A 27,140-nucleotide genomic window follows, 5' to 3' on the forward strand; every position below is an offset into this window, starting at 1 on the left:
TTTATGTAACTGGGCGAGTTACTGCTTATAACACAGAGATGGTTTTCTTAACTGCAGTTTATAAATTGTAATCCTCCTAATATTGCACAATGAGTGGTGAAAGGCGTGATTCCTACACCTTGTAATTCTCACTGTCTTATGTAAGACATACTGTACACTGATTGATACACAATTGGTTTATTGTCACTCAGGAGCAGCTGGTGGAGGGAGTGCTGCGGGGGAGGAGCAGGGTGGGGGTAGTAAACTACGGAATACGGATAAACGGCGGTAAATAAATAAATAAATAAAACAGATTTCACTGCGGACGCTGCATTGCCAAATGCGATGCAGCACTCGCAACAAAATTGAAAGCAACACTCAGTCCAAGTAATGGGCACTGGAATGTAGACACTAAATGTAAGTTACAGGCAGTGAATGGACCGACGAGAGAGGCGTGGGTGTGAGAAATGGGGGACACAAGAGAGGTGCAAGAGGTAGGACATGAGAGAGGCGCTAGACAGAAGCCACAGGCACCTCTGAGTGCCCCTTGTCCTCACCTGTAACAGATCCGGAGTCACTCGGACCCCAAAAGTAAATAAGGCACGGTATTATACACTGCATTTCAGAAAAAGCGTTCTGTTGTGAAGGCACGGCTAGAAAGAGTCCAGTTCCACAATGGGTGGCATCATAGCAAATTATATTACATGGTACCTTGCCCCTAGTGTTTAAATAAAAGCGCAACTCAGCCCCTTAATCTGATTTCATCACTGAAATGACAAAACAAGGCCTGTAATTTGCAGCTAGAGTAGGTACTTTTAATTAGTGACTCAGAAGTTTGGAGACATCACTCCTCAGCATAAGGACAGTCAATTTATTGATCAGGCCCACTTTACTCATCCATTACCAATAATGCTGAGCTTACTCTGCATTCTTGTTAATCAATGTTTTGATTAATCTAATTTCTGATGACATTCAGAATCACTCAGTTGATGATAACACCCATTCGATATATTATTGATAGCGCCTACACACCGCCACAGCTCTTCTTCTAACAGCCACCCTATTACAGTCGTACAGTCCACACAATGCCTCATTAGGTCTCGCCTGTCGATGCGCATGCGCATCGAGCTTGCGAGACTATGGGGGCTTATCCACTCTTTACCCAACTTGCAAGGAATCGTGGTGATTCCTTGCAGTGCACGAGAAATTTAAGCTCAATGCGCATGCGCATTGAGCTTAAAAGCGCGTGCACATGCCCCCAGCCGCCTGCCTTGCCTACTCTCTCTCTTACAGCCTCCCCCAGCTCCGCCCCCTCACTTCCTGATTGCACGGCCGCTAGGCCGTGCCTCCCCTACTCTCCTCCCCCCTCCAGCCCGTCTGCAATCTGACTCATAGCGGCCGTGCCTCCCCTACTCTCCTCCCCCCTCCAGCCCATCTGCAATCTGACTCATGACCCTGAGAAGTCCGAGCCCGTCGGTGGCAACAGCTTCCTCCACTGCACTTCCCTACGCCAACCACCCTCTGTTCAGCACCGCCTTGTGATGACTCTACCCTTCGACCTGTGCCTCTGGTGCATCTAGTCCACACTGCCTTGTTTCCTTTCTTATCCGCTGCCATCACCCTCCAGAAACTCCTTGCACAGCTTACGGCCCACAGAGAGCTGAGCCTGTCCTCTGGGTGAACTGTGACTGGTGTGTCTGTCCCCGACTCCCGCGCCATTCAATCCAGCCGTAATCTTTCCCTTTGTGGGGGTACACATGATGCCAAAACACTTGAATAAATGAATTTGTATCCTTAACATGACATGTCACGTTCCTTGTCCGCCAGCACCAGGATACCAGTATTGGTGACAATCGTTCTCTATAAATGTCATAAATAAATAAAATAACAGTCTATCATGTATAGCAGGCTGAATGCTGTTCTAGAGGAAGGGTCACAATGACTTCAGTGTCATGGGGAGCAGCAGCCTTTGATGTGCCGGCCGGCCATGCAGTGAGGAGAAATGCCATCTGTTGCTTTGCGCTCGGCCTCAGGCCGGCATTTCTCCTCCCCTAATTATTCAAAGGCTGCTGCTCCCCATGCGTCTCGTCATCACCCTTCCTCCCTTGTTTACATCTCTCCTTCCGCTAACACGCTGTTCTCTCCCGAATCCTCCCTTCCCTCACAACCCATTACTTGCTCATTACATTTCTTGTTTGATATTCTAACGCACTTACTTCTGCCCAGATGCATAAATATAAAAATGGTCATGTATTTCTACGCCCTCCCCTAACGTGTGTTGTATGCTGCGCTAAAGAAACATCTAGCAGGGTTTGCAGTTTCAGCACTCTTATTTTGTTTGGCTGATTTGAGCACGACTGTGTATATGCACTTAGATGCAAAATATAACCTAATTTCATTGCACAATACATGCTGCTGATACTTTTAATATATAAACTACATTGTGCTTGATTTCTTTTTAATAGATTCGTATTATATTTTGTGAAACTGACACTCTGCAAAAAAGGTGCGATAGACTATTTTATAAAATCGAGCTCCTGACATTTGCTCGTAGCTCTGTAAGTGATTGCAGTTCTTGGGCATTCCAGCCAGTTCCCGCCAGTGCGCTGTGCTCTGGGTTCAAGGCGCTGTGTTTGGCTCGTGCCTTCGCTGGACACAGTCTCAGGCTTGGGGGCGATTGTGTTTCTTAATTTGCCGTGATTTCGAGGTCTACCTTTGTGCCAGTGCATCCCGCCAGCCTCTTTGTCGAGGAACTAGTAGACCGCGATGGACAGGGCTGACCTTTTTGCAAACCATAGATGTAACTATGGTCATGTACTTCTACGTGTGTTGTATGCTGCGCTAAAGAAACATTTAGCAGTGTTTACAGTTTCAGGACTCTTATTTTGTTTATTCAGTTCAAAGGGCATTCTAAATGTAGTGCTTAATGGCTGGTCGATTTTAAGATACATTTATTTTTCACTTGTCTTGAAAAGTTGAAGTGCATAAAAAAGTATGGAAACTGTAATCCTGAGTGACTCTCCTCCCCCCTCCTCCTCCTACTCTCCTCCCCTGCCTGCTGTGTCGCACCTCTCCCCTCTCCACCCCCTCCCCTGCCCGCCGTGTTACGGTCTTTGCAACTCCCCAGCCATATGTTGCTTTGTTTTCGCTGCTTCTTTGTTGTTGTGTCGCCCCACATCCGCCTCTCACCGCACCGACGCCACCTCGCCTCAGACAGCCCCCTCCCTCCCCTCTCTTTCTCGCACACTTCTTTCGCCCTTTAGCCTCCACCCTCAACACCTCACCCTCACTCACCCTCACCCTCACCACCCTCAACTCCTCACCCTCACTCACCCTCACCCTCACTCACCCTCAACCTCACTCACCCTCACCCTCACTCACCCTCACTCACCCTCACCCTCACTCACCCTCACCCTCACTCACCCTCACCCTCTCACCCTCAACCCCTCATTCACCCTCACTCTCACTCATCCTCACTCACCCTCAACCCCTCACCCTCACCCTCACTCACCCTCAACCCCTCACCCTAACTCACCCTCACCCTCACTCAACCTCAACCCCTCACTCACCCTCACCCTCACTCACCCTCAACCCCTCACCCTCAACCTCAACCCCTCACCCTCACTCACCCTCACCCTCACTCACCCTCACCCTCACTCACCCTCACTCTCACTCACCCTCAACCCCTCACCCTCACTCACCCTCACTCACCCTCAACCCCTCACCCTCACTCACCCTCACCCACCCTCACCCTCACCCTCACCCTCACTCACCCTCAACCCCTCACCTCACACAGTGCAATAGGTCTCGGAGCATTTGAGTTACAGATTTTAGAAATGTTTATGGCTTTTTTTATTTGTAATTCTTTAGCATTGGCTACAGGAAACAAAAATGCTAAAGATTTACAAAAAAAACCCATAAACAATTCTAAAAGCACTAACTCTAATGAAGCGAGACCTATTGTATTTCCAATGCTTGTTTATATCATTGGCACTCTGTCTGTTCTGTATTCTTCCCAGACTCACTTTGCTGTCGGTAGCGCCTAGCCCCACAGTGTTCTTCATAGCCCCTGCACTTGCTCCGCAAAAGGTTGTGCCTAGACCCGCTGCTCTAGATGGCATCTACACCTGCTCTGTTCAGGGTCATACCTTATTGTGCCCTTAACATTGCTATATCCGCTCTGCTATAGATAGTGCCTAGATCCACTGTGCAGTGCAAAGCACCTACCCTTTCTGAGCTATACTTTAGCGCCTATACCCGTTCCTAAATAGCATCTACACCTCCTCTGGGTCCTACCTTATTTTACCTTTAATATTCCTGTTCTCTCTCTGCTACAGCTATCGCCTAGATGCTCTTTGGTCTGTATAGGACCCTTGACCGCTCTGCATGGGGGTGTAACTGTGCTCTGTCCAGGAGTATTAACCTGCTGTGCTCTGGATAGTCATGTTGTTGCTCTGTGAGAGATAGTGCCCAGACCCACGATGATTGCAATCGCACCTACACCCGCCCTGCTCGGGTTATCTGTGGTGTCGCTCCGCTCTGCATAGTGCCTAGACCCATTGTGTTCTTTGTAGGCCCTGCACTGGTTCTGCTATAGGTAGCGCGTAGACCTGCTTCTCTAGATCGTATCTACATGTGTTCTGTTCAGGGTTATACCTTAATGTGCCTTTAATATTCTGATTTCTGCTCTACCAAACATTGTGCTTAGACCCGCTGTGCATAACGCATACACTTGCTGTGGATTAGCCCCAAGACCCACTGTGAATATCGCCCAGTTTCATAAACTGTTCAAACGCCGACCGCGGTCAAGGGTCAGTCGAGATGCGTGACTTCAGAAAGATTGAAAAATAACTGCCTCAGTAATAATAGGGTCACGTTTGCTCTGCACCATGTACTCTTTAAGGTAGTAGCTCTTATTTTAAAACTATTATGACAATTTGAGTAACATTTTAGGTCATCCTGAGCACATTTCTAATAAAAATCTAAAGCCAAATTTAAAAAAACAAATGCACACTTGTTCCCCTGAATTTTGGGGTGATTCTGCTGAAACCGTACGAAGACACCAACATACTTGACTAGGACCCCTGAGCCCCACTATTGACTACGGGATAATGTTATTAGGTTCTGGGACACCCCACACTTCCCTAATGAAGAGGCACTCCAAAGAGAGACCGTATGGTTTCTTGCATTGGTTTTGGGTAGACAGGTCTTTATTGCTTTTCTGAATTCTAGATCAGTATTGCCGGTCCATATTCTCTTTGGAAGTTTGCTCCACGGGTTGTATGTCTGTATGGAGAAAGACCTTCCAACAATTCAAAGTTTGTACCATGAGAGGAGCCATTCTTGAAATGAGGGTTCTCCTCTGAGTGCACAGGTTGAGTTTAGATTGTGAGAAGGTTGATCCATTCCACAGAAGGCTCAGTTTGAAATGAGGGTTCTCCTCTGAGTGCACAGGTTGAGTTTAGATTGTGAGAAGGTTGATCCATTCCACAGAAGGCTCAGTTTGAAATGCTCCGAATTACATAATCTTCCTACTGGATGCCAGTGTAGAACCCCAGTTGCAGGTGAAATTCCTTTCAGGAATCTACTCAAAACGTTCATATAAAAGTTCACCCATGTTGCGTTCTGCATTGCAGCTTTTGTGCAGGCCCTCCAACTGGGGGACAAACGTGGGCTTTCCTATTTTAATTCCCACAGGAACCTTTGCTCTCAAATACAGAATCAAAACTCTGAAGGATTTAACCCAACACGCGGCATCAATGTAGAACTTTTCTCAAGGAACTGTCTTTTCTTGGATTGGTTTAAATTGATTTAGTAGCTTCCAAGAAATGAGTGTTTAAAAACATTTTTGTTGGGTTTGAAATTGTTCACACGCAATCTGTGTTAGCCGATTTCTGTGGCCCCACCATTAAAAGAATGACTTAATCCTAATGGTTGAGGAAGCAATTTTTTGTGTCGTCCGTATCTGGTTCCTGAAATTGTCTGTGAATCTGATTGACTGGCTGTGACAACAACCAATCAGCATTTGTAGAGCACAGCACTGTCATCCCTAGGGGTATCAGGGCGCTGTCGGTGGGAAGTCCCCATCGAAAAGGCAGACAAATTAGCAGAAAAGGGCAAAATAGAGTGCAGAAAATGAACAGATGCAGCACAATCAGAAGGAAGGAGAGGGTCGGGGACTGTGGGCAAGCTGGACCAGAGAATTGTTGCAGAGGGAGCTGGCACGGAGACCTGCACAATGGGGTCGCACTGCGGCCTCTATTAAGGAATTCTGTAGGGAAGGCGGGGTCCTGGATGGCAGGAGGAGAGAGGCAGATAGAGGAGGGAGATAGTGGCATGAGCAGAAAAGGCAAAATGGAGTGCTGAAAAGGAGCAGGCGACGCAGAAAAATAAGCAGAAAATACACCAATTTTTGTAGGATTCACTCGCAGCCAAAACAACACTACAGGGCAAAATGAAAAATTAATCTCAGAGATGCTCTCCCTTGGTTCTAACCTTAAAGAACCCCTAAATTGACACAACAGATTAAATAACGATTTTCATTTCATCTAAATTCTGTATAATTCATTTTAATTACATGTGTTATGTAAATGCAGCGGTTTTAATGAATCATACATAAAAAATTACCTTACCAATGGGGCCACGCTGCAGCCTCCATTTAGTAAGTTCTGGTGGGAGGAGTGAAACAGCGGGAAGAGGGAAGAAAAGAGCAGAAAAAGGCAAAATAAAGTGCAGAAAAGCAGCAGCAGAACCAGAAAAAAAAGCATACTTGGTGGAAAAACTTGGAGAAAATGAACAGAAAAAGGCAAATAGAGTGCAGAAAAACAAGCAGAGGAGGCCCAAACAGAAGACAGCAGAGGGTAGCAGACTGTAGGCAAGCTGGGCAAGAGACTGTTGTAGGGGGATATAGCACAAGGACCTACTCCAACATAAGAAAAATGTTCCAGCTGTCATTATAGAAATCAGCCACTCGCTCCCCACATCCTAAAAGGTAAGGCACACTAACCTCAGACGGCCATGTTGAGCGACCCGAATGGTTCCCCTTCAAAAAACGACATTTTTAAAAGGTATATTTTGTTGTGGAACACTTCAGCATGACTCCCGAGATATGCAAACGTGCAGCAAGAGATAATGGTAAATTGTGGACCTCCTGCTGTTTTGTGAACCCCATGGGAGGTTGGACAAGGGACCAAGACCGTGCAAGAGATCCCAAATGGTTGACTACAGTCCACAAACCTCAGCAACATTTTTAGATAACTCCAGGCATTCACTGAAAAAGAAAGTTTAAAGTGAAGTTATAATTTGCGTTTGTTTATATGATCTTAATTATGTTAAAACAAATTTAGAGGTGTAAGGCTACCTTCTGCCATGGTGGTGGAGGACTTAATGCCTGAAACCCTGACAGATAGTAGTTCATACTAAAAAGAGATGACAGCTGACTAGCGGGAAGCTCTTTATGTTGAAAGGAAACACACAACACATCAAAGTAGTTTCCTTCATTATGCAAAAAGTTTCATAGCTTGCTGTCGTTTTTTTTTTACGGCTATCCACCAGACATATAATAATGTTTGTTTTTCAAAAACCAACTCCAGATGTAGTTATTGACTGTCTGTCTGTCTGTCCTTTTTAATTTCCAATGTCCCTCCCAACCAGGCAAGCCTGAAGCCACGTTACATTCTCACTGTAGTGGATGGCACCATAAATGCTGCAGTCCAGGCCTGAAACGACTTTTCATTGCCACTTTAGTGGATGAGACAATAAATGCTGCAGTCCAGGCATGAGGCCATGTTTCGTTGACACTCTAGTGGATGACACTATAAATGCTGAATGCCAGGCCTGAAGCCACGTTTTGTTGCCACTCTAGCGGATGACACGATAAATGCTGCAGTCCAAGGCAACAGTTTTGGCGTTAGCCTCCAGCCTTTTGACTTTGGAAATTCTTGATTTGTTCTGTCATGGTTTTTGCAAAATGTTATTGGTGAGGAAGCTGCCATGCCCTCAGCAAACTAAAAACATTGAGTAAAAGAATAAATACTAAAAAGTGAATGACACTACTGATGCAGTCTGACTGAAAGAGACCATATGTAGCTATGTATTACACATACATTTTGTTTTAAAAAAAACTAACACCTAACCTAAAAAAGCCAATTGATTTGGTGTTGGCTGCTAGCCTCTTCCTTTTCTAAGGCTTTTTATTTTTTGTAAACCTTTATTACAAATAGATATGGTTGAAAAGATAGCTAAATGGAGGCTTGCAAAATAGATAGATCGGCTCACAAAGACAGGTGGACACTGTTGGATAGATAGATTAATAGATATAACTTTGCAGATAAAGATAGATAGATACACTTCAAAAGGTAGGCACATTGATAGATTTGCAGAGATAGGAGTTGCATAGATAGAGGGATAAACAGGTACATAGAGGCAGAGTAGATAGGTTAATAGAAAGGTAGATACATAGACGAGCAGGTAGATAGACGGGTAGATTGACACACACAGAGCTAGATAGATAGGATTGCAAAGCTAGACTGCACAGCGAAGGTTCAATTAGTAATATAATAATTGAATATATAAGCACGGCAAACAAGAGCACAGAAAGCAAAATAGCAAGACAGACAAACAGAACGTACATACGAACTTAGTTTAAAGAATAGATGTATTCCTCAATTAAAATACATACAGGAGTGCAGTTATAAGTGCATTTCTTTGCATACATTCTAAAAAGTAAATTACTTTATAAAGAATAGATTCAAATGGACCACTCCTGGGATACTGTTACGTAACATCAACCAAATAAACACAGACAGCTACAAAAGAAATTTCAACATCATTAGCAGGAACTGATACGCTGGAATGTGTCCTGTGCTGTGAAGAGTTGGTAGAAAGTGTTCTGCTATACCCTGAGGCTTTAAGCGCACAGGCAACACTAACGTCATTAAGTACAAACGAGAACATTGGCACTGAAGGAAGCTACCTTCTTGTGAAATAGTAAAATGCAGTCACTTAAAGTGAAGTTAGCCTGTAGCTGAAGTAGGCAGACCCACTGCCTGATGCTGCATTCTCTAGTGGGCAGCAGTAAAATGTGGATGGCACAACAGCGGACCTATGGATGCAGAGCTGAAAGCCCCTTTAAGTAAGCATGTAATTCTTGTAATTTCTGTAAAAAAATGAATTAAGTTAACAACAGACCAAAAATGGGAAATGATGCATGTGTCATTCTGTAGGTGTACAAATTTGTAGAGAAACACCTGCATGCATGCAGAATGATGAAACAGTACCCACATCATTGCACCTTTTGTTTTTCTTTCTTGATGTTTTGCAGCATTGGGAAAGCCTATACATCGAAAAGGTGAGACTTATAGACTTTGCCAATGTGAGTTTAAAAGGGTTGTAAAACTCCTGTTTCTTGTGTAGCTCTGGTCAGAGCCTCAGATTTCTGGAGTTACACTGTGTCGGTGTAGAAGATGCTCAGATTACCTGTCCGGTTCCTATCCCGGGCTCTCTGACAGTATAATGGACTTGCTTGCAGCAGTTGCTTATGTTTCTCGCCATTATTGTAATGCTCTGTATTGCATGGTCCATTCACTGGAAAAGGCTCCATCTTGCATTATTTGTTACACTGTGTGATAATAGGAAGCATTCGCTGGATAAGAATGGAGGCATCTTGTCGCTATGGATTTAACATTGTAGTGTGTTGTGGGGAGAGGGTCTTACTCACTGAACAAGTAACCTCCTCTGGTGTCTTTGTTACCCCTTGAGTCCAAACTCTTCGATAATGGGATCACTGACGGATTGTGTGCCCTTACTCTGCCTACTGCATCTTTACCTTGAATGTATAATCTACAATTTCTTTAGCACACTTGTCTATATGGACAATTAAATAGCTCAATGAGTTCCAATAGATGTTTGTGAGTGACTCTGCATTTCAGCCTATTCATGACATTTTTCTTAATCTAACAGGTTAAATAAATGCAGTACTAAATGAAAAAGTTCAAGGCTTTAAACATCACTTGTGTAGGCAGCAATCTAAAAACAGTATGTCTTGAAATCTCTTCCCTTGAAGGCTTAAGCCTCACCAAAGTCTTTCTACAGCAGAAAAAGCAAACTGCCCAATGAGGCATGTACTTTGCTTTTGGGTATCAGATGATATACCAAGAAGACATAACACACTGACCTACTAAAGCATGTCTGATGAGGTGCTCATGACGAAGAAGTGCTAACCTGGAATCAGAAAGAAGACACAAGTGAGAAACTGTATAAATATCCGAAATGTGACAACTCATATATTAGACAGAGAAAGAGCAAGTGTGACATCAGCAGTGTCATATTGGAAAAAAACATATTGATGGACTGAGTGTGGAAAAGTGTTCTTTGCAATGAACGACCTAATGCAGCATCACAGTGTTCTTGTAGAGGAGAACCCATATACATGTATGGACTGTAATAAAGTGTTCAGAACAAATGGAAACCTAAAACAGCATCAAAAAATCCACAAGGGTGAGAAACTCTATAAATGTACAGAATGTGACAAAGCATTTATTAACAATGGACACCTAACTCAGCATCTGAAAGTCCACACCGGGGAGAAACCCTATAAATGCAATAAATGTGACAAAGTATTTAAAACAAATAGACAGCTAAAACGACATCAGAAAATCCACACTGGGGAGAAACCATATCAATGTACTGTGTGTGACAAAGCATTTATAACAAATGGAGAGCTGAAGCAACATCAAAAAGTTCACACTGAGGAGAAACAATATAAATGTACTGAATGTAATAAAGTGTTCAAGTGGAAGAGTAATCTAAAGCTCCATAGGCAAACCCACACTTGGGAGAACCCAGGTGAACGTACAGAATGTAATAAAGTATTACAAAGCAAAACAAACCTAAAGCAGCATCAACAAATTGACACTGGGGAGAAACTGTATAAATGCACAGAATGTGAAAAAGCATTTATGACAAATGGAGTGTTAAAGCAACATCAAAAAGTCCACACAGGGGAGAAACCATATCAATGTACTGAATGTGACAAGGCATTTATTAGAAAGTCATATCTAATGCAACATCAAAAAGTTCACACAGGGAAGAAACCCTATGAATGTACAGTATGTGACAAAGCATTTATAACAAATGGAGAGATAAAACGACATCAGAAAATCCACACTGGAGAGAGACCATATCAATGTACAGAATGTGACAAAGCATTTATTACAAATGGAGAGCTGAAGCAACATCAGAAAATCCACACTGGGGAGAAACCATATCAATGTACAGAATGTGACAAAGCATTTATAACAAATGGAGAGCTAAAACAACATCTGAAAGTCCACACCGGAGAGAAACCGTATCAATGTACAGAATGTAAGAAAGTGTTCCGAAGGAAGAAGAATCTAAAACAGCATCAAAAATTCCACACTGGTGATAAACCCTATAAATGTACTAAATGCAACAAGGCATATATTACCAACGCACACCTAGCGCAACATCAGAAAGTCCACGCAGGAGAGAAACCATATCAATGTGCTGAATGTGACAAGGCTTTTATTACAAATGGTGGGCTGAAACGACATGAAAAAGTCCACACTGGAGAGAGACTATTCAACTGCACTGATTGCGACAAGGCATTTATTAGAAAGTCACATCTAGCTGAACATCAAAAAGTCCACACAGGAGAGAAACCCTATGAATGTACAGAATGTGAGAAGTCATTTATTAGAAAGTCCCATCTAATGCGACATCAGAAAGTCCACACCAGGGAGCCACCGTATGAATGTACTGAAAGTGACCAGGCACTTAATACTCATGGAAAGCTAATGCAACATCAGAAAATCTATGCTGGGGAGAAACCGTATAAATGCACTGAATGTGACAAGGGATTTATTGCAAAGCTAAGTTTAATACACCACGTGAAAATTCACACAGGAGAGAAACCATATAAATGTACTGAATGTGACAAGGGATTTATTACAAAGCAAAGGTTACTAGTACATCAGAGAGTCCATACAAGGGAGGAACTGTATGAATGTACAGAATGCAACATGTCATTTATTACAAGGAAGAGGTTAATAGTACATCAGAAAGTTCATACCGAGGAGAAACCTTATGAATGTACGGAATGTAATAAAGTGTTCCAAAGGAAGAAGTATCTAAAACAGCATAAAAAAATCCACGCTGGTGAGAAACCGTATAAATGTACTGAATGCGACAATGCATATTTCACCAATGGACAGCTAATGCTACATCAGAAAGTTCACACAGGAGAGAAACCATATCAATGTCCTAAATGTGACCAGGCATTCATAACAAATGGAATGCTGAGGCGACATCAAAATGTCCACACTGGAGAGAGACCATTCAACTGCACTGATTGCGAGAAGGCATTTATTATAAAGTCACAGCTAACACAACATCAGAAAATCCACACTGGAGAGAAACCCTATGAATGTACAGAATGTGAGAAGGCATTTATTAGAAGGTCACATCTAATGCAACATCAGAAAGTCCACACCGGGGAGAAGCCGTATGAATGCACTGAATGTGACAAGGCATTTATTACTCATGGAAACCTAATGCAACATCAGAAAATCCACACTGGGGAGAAACTGTATATATGCACTGAATGTGACAAGGGATTTATTGAAAAGCAAAAATTAATACACCACCTGAAAATTCACACAGGAGAGAAACCATATGAATGTTCGGAATGTGATAAGGCATTTATTACAAGGCAAAGGTTACTAGTACATCAGAGAGTCCACACAGGGGAGAAACCATATGAATGTAGTGAATGCAACAAGGCATTCATTACAAGACAAAGGTTAATAGTACATCAGATAGTCCATACTGGGGAAAAACCATATGAATGCACAGAATGTGAAAAAACATTTATTGCAAAGCAAAATTTAACACACCATCTGAAAGTTCACACTGGGGAGAAACAATTCAACTGCACAGAATTAGAGAAGACATTTATCAGAGAGTCACAATTAATGCAACATCAAAGTGTCCACATAGGGACAGAAACGTTATGAATGTACTGAATGTGACAAGGGAACTATTAAAAGGTGATTGTTAATACTACATCAGAAAGTCCATACTGGGGAGAAACCATATGAACGTCCTGAATGGAAATAAGCATGTATTGCAAAGCACAGTTTAATGCAACATCATTAAGTTCATAAAGGAGAAAGACCATATTTATATCAAAATGTAATAAAGTGTTCAGAAGGAAGACTAGCCTAAAGCGGCTTCAACAGATCCACCCTGGGGAGTAGGTGAATAAATGTACTGAATGTGCCAATTATTTTATTTGCAGGGCCCAGCTGACACAGTAATAATAAATTAACACAGAGTCAAGTCAAGTCAAGTCATAAAATTTGTATAGCGCACTACATACCCAGAGGGTTTCAAGGCGCTTAGGAGGGGGAGGAGGATTATTTGTCAAATATCCACGTTTTAAGCTGCTTTCTGAACGCTAGGTGATTCTGGGTGAGGCGAAGGTAAGCGGGGAGTGAATTCCATGTTTTGGCAGCCAGGTATGAAAAGGATCTGCCTCCCATGGTGGTCTTGTTGATGCGAGGTACCGTGGCGAAGGCTTGGCTGGAAGAGCGAAGTTGGCGGGAGGGGGTGTAGAAGGACAGTCGAGAGTTGAGGCAATCTGGTCCGATGTCGTAGAGTGATTTGTGTGCGTGGGTAAGCAGTCGGAAAGTGATCCTCTTATTAACGGGTAGCCAGTGGAGGTCTTTAAGGTGACCAGAAATGTGTTCGTTGCGTGGGATGTCTAGTATGAGCCTGGCTGAGGCGTTTTGGATTCATTGTAGTTTCTTCTGGAGTTTAGCGGTGGTGCCTGCGTATAGGGTGTTTCCGTAGTCCAGTCGGCTCGTGACTAGAGCGTGGGTGACTGTTTTCCTTGTTTCGGAGGGGATCCAGCGAAATGTTTTTCTGAGCATGCGAAGAATGTTAAAGCAGGAAGAGGATACGGCGTTGACTTGTCTGTTCATGGAGAGTGAAGAATCCAGGATGACGCCAAGGTTCCGTGCGTGGTCTGTCGGGATGGGTGCTTTTCCGAGGGCTTCCGGCCACCAGGAGTCGTCCCATGCGGAGGGGGATGTACCTAAGATGAGGACTTCTGTTTTGTCTGAATTCAGTTTCAGACGGCTTTGTTTCATCCATTCGGCGACTTCTTTCATTCCTTCGTGTAGGTTAGTTTTGGCGGTGCTGGGGTCCTTGGTGAGAGAAAGGATCAGTTGAGTGTCGTCCGCGTAAGAGATGATGTTGAGGTTGTGTTGGCGGGCGATGGTCGCAAGGGGGCTCATGTATACGTTGAAGAGGGTGGGACTGAGTGAAGATCCTTGAGGTACGCCGCAAATGATTTCAGAGGCCTCGGATTTGAATGGTGGGAGGCGGACTCTCTGAGTTCTTCCGGTGAGGAACGAGGTGATCCATTCCAGTGCTTTTCCTTGGATTCCGATGTTTCTGAGGCGTTGTAAAAGGGTGCTGTGGCCGACTGTGTCGAAGGCTGCAGAGAGGTCGAGGAGGATGAGGGCAACTGTGTCTCCATTGTCCAGTAGAGTTCGAATGTCGTCTGTTGCTGCGATGAGGGCGGTCTCAGTGCTGTGTTTGGCTCGGAAGCCAGATTGTGAGGGGTCGAGTGATTTGTTGGCTTCGAGGAAGGCGGCCAGCTGGATGTTGACGGCTTTCTCGATGACTTTGGCCGGGAATGGAAGAAGCGAGATGGGGCGGTAGTTTTTGAGTTCGGTGGGGTCTGCTGTTGGTTTTTTCAGAAGGGCGGTGAGTTCAGCGTGTTTCCAGTCTTCTGGGAAGGTAGCGGAGTTGAAGGAGCAGTTGATGACGTCTCGGAGGTGCGGGGCTATGATGGAGTCTGCTTTGTTGAAGATGTGGTGAGGGCATGGGTCTGTGGGGGATCCAGAGTGGATGGAATTCATCAGGCGGATGGTGTCTTCAGTGGAGATTGGGTTCCAGGCGTTAAGGGTGTTTACGGGGGGAAGATGGTCAGCAGAAGGTAGGGCGGGTTGGCTTCCGGGTTGGTTGTCAAAGCTGTTGTGGATGTCAGCAATCTTGTTGTGGAAAAAAGAGGCAAGGGAGTCGCAGAGGGTTTGGGAGGGGGTGATGTCATTGGAGTTGGCCGAGGGGTTGGAAAATTCCTTGACGATGTTGAAAAGTTCCTTGCTGTTGTGGGCGTTGTTGTCAAGTCGATCCTTGAATGCTGTTTTCTTGGCTTTTCGGATCAGTTGGTGGTGAGTACGGGTGGCGCTTTTGAAGGCGTCCTTGTTGCTAGTGGATGGGTCTTTTTTCCAGGCCTTTTCAAGGGAGCGGCATAGTTTCTTGGACTTCTTGAGATCATCGTTGAACCATGAGGCCTTCTTGTTGTCAAGTTTGTGTTGACGTTTTTTCAGTGGTGCTAAGGTGTCGGCGGTGTTGGATAACCAAAGGGTGAGGTTGGAGGCACAGAGGAGAAAGTCATGATATTGGAGAATGCACATCATTGCACTCAATGTGGCAAGTCATCCTTTACAAAGGCAAGGCTAATGCAAAATCAGAAAGTCATTACTAGTGGGACACCTGTCCTCCACACAGGAGCAACACCATATCAGGTCTCAAAATCCACTCACCGACTCGCCACTGCGAGTTATATTTGATCAGGTCAGGTTGTTTTTAGGATCTAATGGTCCATTCTGGTGAGTGAACTCAAGCTGAAAGAAACAGGTGTTCTGTTCCTTCAGAAAATGAATGAGCATTAAAGATGTCTTTAAATCTTGTTTTTATCTTGAAAGATTTGCTGTCTGTTGAAGGAGAGAGGTCAAATATTAGTTTGTCTTTTTACTAATTGCTGCTGATCTTGGAAAATTGTATTTACTTTTCTTTATCTTACTACAGTTGGAGTTTTTGCCAACAGAGCTGTTGAATAATCATTGGGAAACAAAAAGGCTGTATTATATCATTTTTCTTTCTAACAAAATTTAAAAAGCTTGCAAATTTATAGTAAAGAAATTCAAAAATATGTCAGGAATTATGAAAGCACATTTTATTAACATTTAGAAGTGTGATGCAAACAAACATTTAACATCAAAATAAATCAGAACACTTTACTTGAGGTGCAAGTGACAAATATTTGCAGAAACTCAATTTACAAACATTGTTCGTACACTCCATAATTATATCAATAAAACCACATATCAGTGGGAAATCTTGTGGCCATTTCAATAGAAAATCGGCTTACTGCAAATGACTGTGTGCTACCACTTCATGCTTTAGTTATGTATTTATTAAAAGTGATAGTTTTTAAATATGATTTGAGAAAGATTCCTGCCCGTGCAACGATGACAATGCTGATAATGCTGTTAATAAACAAAGCAGCAAATTAGGGGTCATTTGTATTCTATATGTGGCTAGATTTGTATTATATATGGAGCAAATGTTTAGTCTATTAAAACAAACAAATAAAATCGTTTTTTGTACAGCAGACCTGCTGAACTCATATATTTGAAGGTGCTCTTACATTTAATAATGAAGAAAATGGCAGCTCAGTGAATTAAAATATTTTCCTTGGATCACATAGTTTGAAAGCAGTTTACGGGTCAAGAGCATTACAATTTGTTCAAGTAGGTTATTTATGTCAACAGACCTGCAGGTCTGGTAAAATGTTTATGATTTTTTGAATGTGACCAACCCATCATTACAAAGGGACAATTAATGCAGCATCTGAAAATTCACACTGGGAAGTAACTGAAGCAAAACATGTGACCAGTTGTTGATCAGATAGTCTATATTGGCAGAAACAACTTTTTCTTGTGAAAATGTTTTTTCACAGGTTTAACCTAATGTGTCAACATGCATTCCAGGTAGAAACTGTATTTGCCTTCGGTGTGACAAGACATTAATTACAAAGGAATAGCTAACATTTGATCAGAAATTATACACTGGAGAGAAGCTATGTGCATATTATACATGTGAAGGAGCATTTCCTACCACAAGCTCTCTGATGAGGCATCAAAAAGGCCACCTGGCTTTAAAATGTATTGATTGTAAAGTCCTTCAGTGAAAATAGCCTAAGTTCCTATGTCACAAAATCCACACCTGCACACAGATATAGGGGGATAAAATACCTAAACAAAATGTGCAACAAAGGAACAGAAATAGTGTCAGTGATCGCAGTTGCTGAAGGATTGGTCAAGAAAATGTCCTAGGACAACTTAGATCTTTCCCACAGAGGTGACAAAATGAAAATTCCAGAGAGCATCAACCTTCAACAGAATGCAAATGTTCTAGAAAGCAACAGCGAGCTTTCTTTTCCTGTTCCCAGCCTACTGTGGCATAAGGACTAGTTTGGCTGCCTTTTGATAAGACCTGGCTCTGCCTATTTTCGCAGTTTTATGAAATTGTTCTGCAAGGCCTTCTAGGGCTCAAGTCACAGTTTTGGGGACATTTGTGATAATAATATTCAGAGTTTATATAGGATGTTATGCTCATGCTGTTTATTGTTGACATTTTATTTCTTTCATTAATAATAATGTCCGGGAGTGGACGAGAGTAGTTTTGTAGTCGGTTGGAAGTCAGATGCCACTGGCCTTATAGGTGTACAGTGTAGTGTATTTTTAACATGCTGATCTGCAATAAATAAATATCTGCTGAAAGTGCCGACTGCAATCCTAGATGTTTGAACACTGTAAACATTCTTATACTGTTCATTTTATATAGGTATTTACTTTTCTAAAGCGCTCTCATGTCCATTCAGGCTATGCCTGCGCAATAGAAAAAAAACATATAAATAAATCTGTTTGTCTGAATAAAGAAAGACAAAGCAAACGTTTTATCTCCCCACGAGCCTTGTTCCAAAAGGGTAAACTCTGTGGCCACAATCCGGCGAGAGGGAGGGGATGTTGATGAGGAGAATCATACAGAGGATTTACGTTTAGAGGCCACTTAGAGGGACTCAAAATGTCAGCAATGTTTACCCCACCCCTTAGTCGCATAAAATGTGGACACCTCATTAATTGACCCCCTTGGTTTATTCTAGTGTGAGTAAATGGTATAGTATCCCCCTTGGTGTCTTGATGTGGATAAAATTCATTCAATTCCGATCCTTTCTATAATTATTTATACATTTTTATTTAGAGTGCTTTATAAAATGCGAACATGACCCAAAAGAATCCGAGCACAGTACGTAGGAAAAGATAGTGCAATTTGATCAACTTTATGTCCCCATACCTAGATTGAGGTGGTCTACGATGTCACTGTTTGTTATGTTGACGGGATAACACATCCAATGATGTGTCCCATTTACAATGGTGACTCATGGTCACTAAACATCTTGTCAAAGTTATTTCCTGTTCCAGAGCCTACTATAATGCACTGTCCTGACAAATACAACAGAGCTGTACCACACTCTTGTCCGATCTGGCCTCCAACTGGGCTCCCACCTAGTAACAATGAAAAAAGCCCATATTGTTACTGAACTGAATGGGCCCATCTGGTGACCGAAGAGCTACAGTGGAAGAATACAAAGCTGAATATTCAGTTTATGAATGGAGAGACGGTGGCAATTGATAGGCCATTATATCACCATCCTGAAGACATTGAAACTTGGATAGCGGCTCTCCACACATAGTCTTCTTTCTCCGATTGCAGCCCGGCCTCCAGGAAACTCCCTTGACCAATGCTGGTGCTGCTCTCATGCAGCATTAGAGCACCGCTCTGATTGGAGGGAGCAGGCTCACTCGGTGCTTCACAGCGCCCTGGAGGCTTGCACTTGCTCTAACCCAGCTGTCTCATGACAGCTGGGCCAGAGATGTTTAAAGTGAGTATGTGTGGCTGGCCATCGCAAGATGGCTGGCCAAAAAGACATGTGCAATTTAAACAGTGTATTCGCATCCCTCCCTGCTTACGTCACCCAGCAGGCCCCACCCATCCTGCTGTTCTGTTCAGGATGGAGGATGAAAAATAAAATGCTAATGAATTACCATTTTATATTTCATCTCTGGGGGTAATTTACGTAGGGGATGCTCATCTGCTCCAGAGGAGGAGGTACCCCTGCTCTCTTGCCTTTAAGATTGTAAAAGAGGAAGGCACTCAAACAGTTTCTGAATTACTGCCACAGCTCACCTCTCATGACTATCACAATATACCAGCATGACTCATATCATTCCTTCCAACACTTAGGAATGAACAAACGTCTTGTATCCTGGCTTTTGACCATATTACATGTTGTTGGTAATAGCTGGATACAGCTGGTGTTCATAGATTTTACAAATGATTTACCATGCATATGCAAGGTCAGGTTTCAAGCATCATGGAAACAGAATAAGCAACAAGCAATCGGCATAGATTATCTCAACTGGGACCTTCCGGAAGGCAGGCTTCATCAAATTAATCCGCTGCAATTGTTCCCGGCAATAAGCATTTAAAGAATGCAACCTTAGTGAACAGTCTAAACCACCTAGACGACAGCCTCATCAAATTATTCATATGACCTGTTCCTTGCTATAAGCAATTAGAACGTGACCTTTGTGAACATTCTAAAACATCTTCCAGAAGAGAGCCTCATCAAATTAATCATCTGCATTTCTTCTCTATATGCAATTAGAATGCAACATTTGTGAATGTTCTAAAGCAGTCTTATTTAAAGACTACCCATACACTTCCCCTTCACTAAGTCTCTTCACCTGCCACTTACCTGTTTCCCGACTTCTCACAATATATGACCAGTGTTTGAACACAAAGTCTGTGGCATCTGACTATCTGAGTCACAATAATCATGGGAGGAAGATCCTTCTCCTACCTGGCGGCTAAAACCTGGAACTCACTTCCCATTCACCTTCGCCTCACTCAAAACCACCTAGCATTCAGAAAGCAACTTAAAACCTGGTTATTCGACAAGTAATTCCCCACCCTTCCCCAAGCGCCTTGAGACCCTCTGGGTATGTAGCGTGCTATATAAATTAATTGAATTGAATTGAATTATTAACTCAGGGACCACAGGCAATTTCTTTCATCTGACCTGAGATGTTAAGCTCAGACTCACAAAGTTCCCAAAGAAAAACCTGAGCCTGTATGAGAAGTAGATGGTTCAGAGTTGTCTTCTGGACTAATTTGTTTTCAGACAAAGGTTCTAAACCTAGTGTGCAATAATGGGCTTACTGATTGAATAGTCTTTGATCTAATAGACACTCCCACCTTCGTGGTAATTTTGGGAGTACCTTGGCTAGAACACTATGATCCGAAAATTAATTGGGCACACCGCACAGTAACCTTGGACTCACCATTCTGCACTACGACCTGCTACCATGAGGCTCCAGAGGTGGGAATACCTTGCATTGCGTCTTGGTCCAATAAACAGAAACTTTAAACTGCCCAAAGAATACCAGGACTTTCAAGATGTTTTTGACCCTGTGAAAAGCTACCCAACTGCCCCCACACAGAGCCTTTGATTGCGGCATGGATCTCCTTCCAGGAGCAATGCTGCCCTGCAGTAGAGAATACACATTAACAGAACCTGAAACATAATATCTATGCAAGTATCTGGATGAACTACTATGATAGGTTTTATACACCTCTCCACATCGCCTGTGTTTTCCCCACTCTTCTTGGTACCTAAGAAGAATGGGGAGTTGCAAGCTTATGTGGATTATAGGGTGGTCAATAAGGTGACTATTAAGAACTGCTATCCTCTCCTATTAATTACGGTACTACTTGATCAGGTCAGAAATTTCACCATGTACATGAAACTCGATTTAAGGGGAGCTTACCACTTAATCTGTGTACTCAAAGACGATGAATGGAAAACCGCCTTCAGGACTCACTTCATGCTGTTTGAGTATACTGGAATGTCCTTTGTGTCATATAATGCTCTTGATGCATTTCACTATTTAATTAAAGAGGCCGTGATGGAGATTTTGGATGTTTGTGCAATTGTCTACATAAACAACATTCTGATTTATTCAGACTCAGAACAAAAAGATGTACAGCATGTACGCGCCATCTTGCAGCGCCTTAGTTAAAATGCTCTCTTTGCTGAATTAAAACAAAATTTCCTTCCATGTACAATCAGGAGTGTTTTTTGGGTACCACGTATCTCCAACAGGCATGACTATGAACCCCAGAAATGTAGAAGCCATTACCAATTGGACAACTCCAACACATGCCAATGAAATTCAACAGATAGTTGGCTTTTGCCAATTTTTATCATTGTTTCATCCCACACTTTTCAGAAATAGTAGCACCCATAACACAGCTGCTAAAAAAAGGGCCAATAATTTGCGTGGTCTTCAGAAGCCAATCAGGCTTTGCTACTGTTGAAAGCTAAATTCACCACCGCACCCATTCTTCATCATCCCAATCCAGACCAACCCTATTATATCAAAGCTGATGCTTCTCAGGTAGCCGTAGGAGGAATTTTATCTTAAAAGAACCCAGGAACTGGCCACAAGCATGCCATAGCTGTTTACCCCCAAAAACTTCTACTTATGGGGAAAATTATACGGTGGCTGAAAGAGAACTTCTGGCCATCAAACTGGTGTTCACTGAATGGAATTACTGTCACAATATTCTCAGATCATAACAATTTACAATTCTTTTAACTCTGTTAGGGCTCTTACCCCCTGTCAAATGAGATGGCTGCATTTCTTTAGAGGGTTTGATTTCATCATCACCTATCGCCCAGGGACCAAGCAGTTACAGGCTGATGATCTTTCTAGACTGGGTTTTGTTCACTCTTCCCATTCCCCATCATACTCCCCTACTATCCTTCCACGAGAAAAGATAGCCGCAGCCAGAATTGGTGACACTGTTATGGCAGCCTTGCATGAAGAATATAAAAAACAAAAAGCCGAAGAAGGGATAAAAAACACCTAACCCTACAATCACATACTAACTGTTCCTTTATGCTCACAAACTGTACATCCCTACTATAGAATTAAGACATCAGGTAAGTCAATGGAATAGCAACACAGCATTAGCAGGACCACCAGGTATAATGAAAACTCTAAGGAATTGTCAAAAAACCTTCTGGTGGAACAACATGCAGAAGGATACACATAAATATGTATCTGGTTGAAACAAGAACACTCACACTTCACCTGCAGGTTTATTGCAGCCTCTGCCTATACCTCCAGTTCCTTGACACATCATTAGTCTGGATTGTATTACCAACCTTTCAGCAAGCAATACCTTCACTACTATTCTAGTAGTTGTGGACATGTTATCAAAAATGGCACGTTTCATCACCCTCAAAAAGAAACCTACCGCCACAGAATTTAATCAAATATTCATTTATCATATCGTAAGACTGCATGGTCTACCAGCTAAAATCATCTCAGAGTTCAGTTCACACCAAATTTGGGAGGATAAATTAGGAAGAGAGTAGCCTTGTTGTCATCTGCCTTCCATCCATATACCAAAGGACAAACTGATGGATTCAACCAATCCCTAGAAACTACACTAAGATGCTTACTATCCATGTACACATGACAATGGGATAAGGCCTATCCCCTAGCTGAATTCACTTATAATAACAGCACCCACTCAGCCACCAACTACACACCGTTTGTCAGGCTCAGTCTTCCGATGTGTTCGGGATTGTGCTGAAGATAAAGGGTTCCACCTCTTGACGTCCCCGGTGTCTGGAGTTTGAATATACAGATCACCAGGATAATCAAGCGAGGAAGGGAAAGGAAGGGGACAGCGGGGAGGGAGATCTGCAACAACAATAAGTGTATTAAGAATACACACTACGAGGCTGCATATAGTCTAACTGAATTTCCTTCCTTTACCACTTAACAGCAGTGAGAACACTTTCCTGCCTGAAAAGGAAAATACGGGAGCCTCAAATGTAAGAAGAGATAAGGAGATACCAGGGGTTTTAGACCTACTAGAAAGAAACAAAGAACATATTGGAAACACGGAATTTGTGGCAGTAGAACTTTAGATAAGACGTCTCATAACATACCAACACGCTTCATGTAACGTTGTTAGGTCTGTAAATCCCAAGAGAATCCCCTGTAACTCTCTCTTCTGTGTCTCAGACAAAATAAACAGGTTGCGGAGAAAGAAAGCAGGTAGGGACAACAGATGTCGTTAATACGTCTTATCGTATCTGCACCCCAGCAAAGTCCTTTACTCAGTGAATACTTTCAGTCTTTAAGTGGCTGAACAAAACTCTTCGGAATCCTGTGAAAAAGGCGAGTCCTAGCTTGGACCCCCCCAAACCTGGTAGCAACAATTGCCCAATACACTTAATGTCTCGTGTTTTGACTCCACACGTCAAGTGTTTGGAATATAGGTCAGAGACCAGTTCGCAGAACGTCTGTTCCGTTCCACTGAACACAATAGAGGCACTCCCGTCCTCGGGAGCAACAAACCAATTCAGGATAGCAGGATCAGCCTACACAAAGAAAAACGCTAGCAAAACGTTTTCTTCCCGCTGAGCCAAGATCAACATACAGCAAAGTACCCAACCCAATACGGGGTACGAAGGAGTCAGTGCAAGCTCTCTAAGCACTTACCCCGATTCTGAAGACTCTCCGATTACCAGGGTCCACAGGCAAGAATATTCGGCAGCGCCGGCTCCAGCTCGCTACACTTTATTTCCTGCTTGTACGCGGATGCGTATCACGCCGCTTACGTCCCGGGCATGATGGGAAATGTAGTTCAAGACCCTAGAACTCAACTGAAGATTGGAACAAAGAGGTCAGCGTTACCGGTGCATAAACCGTGACACCGTTCTTCTGCATGTCAGAACAACATCCTTGGGCCCTTTCCATTGATATATATTGTGAGTTTCCACTACTCTACCTTCAGTCAAAGAAAGATCAGAACAACTGCAGGTGATTAAAAAACGCACGTGAACAAGTTTAGCAATCGCCAAATTGGTCATGAAGGCACAAGATAACAAGCATAGAATCCCTGCACCTATATACAAGGAAGGAGATGGGGTATGTTATCAACATGACACCTAAAGCAAGAAGGCCCGAGGAAACTATGACCAAAGTTTATAGGTCCTAATGACATTATCATGACAATCAATCCAGTCGCCATCATGCTATGGCTTTCCCCTGAATATACTATCCACCCAGTGTTTTACATTTCACTGATAAAGCCATACCAAATCGCCACATGAAAAGATACACTACCCCCCCCGTTCTGATTAATGGCCAACAAGAGTACGAAGTTCACTGTATCCTGGACTCTAATCGATCTCAGGGAAAACTATATTACCTTATAAATTGGAAGTGTTATGACCCTTCAGAGAGTTCCTGGGAACCATCCTCCTTGGTTCATGCCCCCCGTCTGGTTTGATGATTTCCTGTCCTCCACCCCGCCAAACTATGAATTGTAAGACTGCCTTTGGGAGGGGCGACTGTCAGGTTTCCTGCCACAGCTCACCTCTCGACTAACACAGTATAGGGCATGACAAATGTCATTTCTTCCAACACTTATGAATGAACAAACATCTTGTACCCTGACTTTTGACCATATTACATGCTGTTGGTAATAGCTAGCTGTAGCTGGTGTTCCCTGGTTTGTTTGAAAAGGCTCAAAAGCTTTTACAAATATTTTACAATGCACATCGAAGGTCAGGTTTCAGCTGCCATAGAAACATCCAGAAATTCCACCAGAATAAGCATCAAGCAACTGGCATAGATGACCTCAAAGTGAACCTTCTGGAAGACAACCCTCATCATATTTCCCCCTGTTCCTTGCTCTAAGCAATTAGAATGCGACCTTTGTGAGCATTCTAAAACACCTTCTAGAAGACAGCCTCATCAAACTAATCATCTGCACCTGTTCCTTGCTATAAGCAATTAGAATGTGACCTTTATGAACATTCTAAAGCAGTCTTATTTAAAGACAGTCCACACTCCCCTTCACCTAACCTCTTCTCCTGTCACTTGCATGTTTTCCGGCTCCCAGGACTCTGTCTTGCCAGCTTCCTTGATCCTCCCGATTCAACCTCACTGCGAAGAACTTCCCGCATTAGTCTCACTCCTGGATGGAAAAAAGAACAAGAAGAAAAGGAGAGACACATTAACAGATTTGATTTTACTATGCACTGAGCTCAGTCACATCGTGCTGCAAACAAATGTACACAATGTTTTTGTTCAACTTGTATCTACTGTTGGCAGGGCTGTGACAGAGAGGAGTTGGGTGAAGCTACCCCACTCAAATGTGGGTTTGATGCTGAAATCATACTCACTCCCGTTTCCAAAATTTTGATTAAAGGAGCCTCTATGGACAATCTAAATAAAAACAAAACTACTCTAAAACTAAAGGTTGGTTGAGATTTGAAAAGCTTTCATGAGATGATACTTTAAGCGATAGAGTTAATACTAGACTAAAGCCTTATTATTTCTTTGTTTATAGGTACCATATCTGCCGGAACCATTCTTCAGACTGGTGTGAATGCCTGCTGCAGTGTTGCTGTTGAGTAGACGAGCTATAGAATATTTGCTTCTACACGTTCTCTCCATCCCAACCCCCTTCCCCCTGGGATTTGCCATCAGAGCAGTGTCTGCTCATGTTAACCTGAGGACAAGTCTTGGAAGGATACGGGAACTAGAGTTGCAGTCCCATTGGAATCATCTGGAATCCAGGTAGGTGGCTTTTGACAGACAGTGTTAGAGCAAGAACAGGTCTCCCCCGCCCATAATTCACCAGCTACTAATTCTAAAATAATCACCCACAGTCTCAAGACAAGTTACATCTCTCATTGATATGAAACAAGGACAGGCATTTAACACTGCACTTATAACGAACACTGTGTAGCATCACATGAGTCTGAGAGACAATGTTATTGATGCCAATCTAGCCATTGAGGCGGGACAGTAATGCTCTGGCAAGGTTATTCATGAAATGTGGGTAGGGGTTTGTTGGGAACGCTGTTTGAGTGACTATGTCTAGAACACAGGTAGCAGAAGGGTTTGATGTCAAAAATACTTCTAATCCGACAGATAAGCTTAGAGGAAAGAGAGGTTTGACACTACAGATACAACACATATAGTTAGGTCAAGCACGGCATTTAAGATTAAGCTGCCCACCTAGAATGTGAGAGGGGTGAATGACCACCACCAGGCTCAAATGATGATTGTGTACCTCAATAGACCTAAGGTGGATGTTACAGTAATTCAGGACACATGTTCTGCTTCTGTGATTGTTAATCATTTTGCCAAACGATGGAGCTCATACCTCTATTTCGCTCCCCAGTCCTCCTTTGCTAGGTAAGTGTGATATTGGTTGAACAAGGCTTGTGATACAGTCCTGTTTATGTTTATGTTTACATGCTTATATAGCGCTCGATTGCCATGGCATCTTGGCGCTGGGGTGTGTGGACAGGAACAGTGCACTGGGTTGACAAAAACCTATGCAGACGTGAACAGCCAGGTTTTCAGGCTCTTCCTGATGAGCTGCAGGTTGGATTGGAGCTTCATGGATAGTGGTAGTTTATTCCAAAGCTTTGCAGCACATTGGGATATCGCCCTGTCTCCCCATCTTGCCCCTCTGGTCTTTGAGATCTTAATGAGACCCAGGCTGGCAGATCTATGGGCGCGTGCGGGAATGTACGGTGGGAACAGTTGTTGAATGTCCTCAGCACCACCACCATATATTGCCTTGTGCACAAGGCTAAGAGATTTGAATTCCACGTGCTGTTCGATGGGAAGCCAATGGAGTGATTTAATTCCTGCAGGGGTTGACTGTCTTCTGGGAATGTCCAGGAGTAATCTCGCTGCGGCGTTTTGTAAGGACTGCATTTTTTCTCAGTTGGAATTTGTCAATGCCCAAAAAGAGGGCACTGCAATAGTCCAGCTTGGAAATGAAGAGTGATGCCATCACCGTCTTTTGCTGCTCTTGAGAAATGTATGGAAACATTTTTCTCAAGGTTTTTAGTAAAAAAAGCAGGATGAAGTACGGCTGTTTTTACCTGGGCACCAAAGTTTAGTTTGTCATCAAAGATGATCCCTAGGTTCATGACCTTATTTACCGGGCGGGGACATTCTCCGGCCTCAATTGGCTACCCGGACTTGTTCCACAGGGGCTGGCCCGGGCCGAATTCCATCACCTCTGTCTTGTCTGTATTTATTTTCAGGAAGCTGTGCTTCATCCAGGTCATGATCTCAGTGAGACAGACATGGAACCTCGCTACTGTG

The 27,140-nt window shown here is 43.1% G+C and overlaps 1 protein-coding gene and 1 long non-coding RNA gene across 2 annotated transcripts in view; both read left to right on the forward strand.

The window, feature by feature from the left end:
• LOC147709808 (uncharacterized) overlaps nucleotides 1-27,140 on the forward strand; it is a 91,976-nt gene that overhangs the window by 34,021 nt on the left and 30,815 nt on the right. Inside the window, exon 2 of the long non-coding RNA XR_015296733.1 lies at nucleotides 25,360-25,589. This is a non-coding gene — a long non-coding RNA (uncharacterized LOC147709808). The remainder of the gene's footprint in view (nucleotides 1-25,359; nucleotides 25,590-27,140) is intronic.
• On the forward strand, nucleotides 9,940-16,465 carry LOC147709809 (uncharacterized). Its single transcript, XM_086928239.1, has 2 exons — nucleotides 9,940-13,333; nucleotides 15,454-16,465. Exon 1 carries the CDS (start codon nucleotides 10,356-10,358, stop codon nucleotides 13,011-13,013), a length of 2,658 nt encoding a protein of 885 aa, XP_086784365.1. The 5' UTR covers nucleotides 9,940-10,355; the 3' UTR covers nucleotides 13,014-13,333; nucleotides 15,454-16,465.

Source organism: Lissotriton vulgaris, chromosome 6 (assembly GCF_964263255.1).
Source record: "Lissotriton vulgaris chromosome 6, aLisVul1.2, whole genome shotgun sequence".
Taxonomy (NCBI): Eukaryota; Metazoa; Chordata; class Amphibia; order Caudata; family Salamandridae; genus Lissotriton; species Lissotriton vulgaris.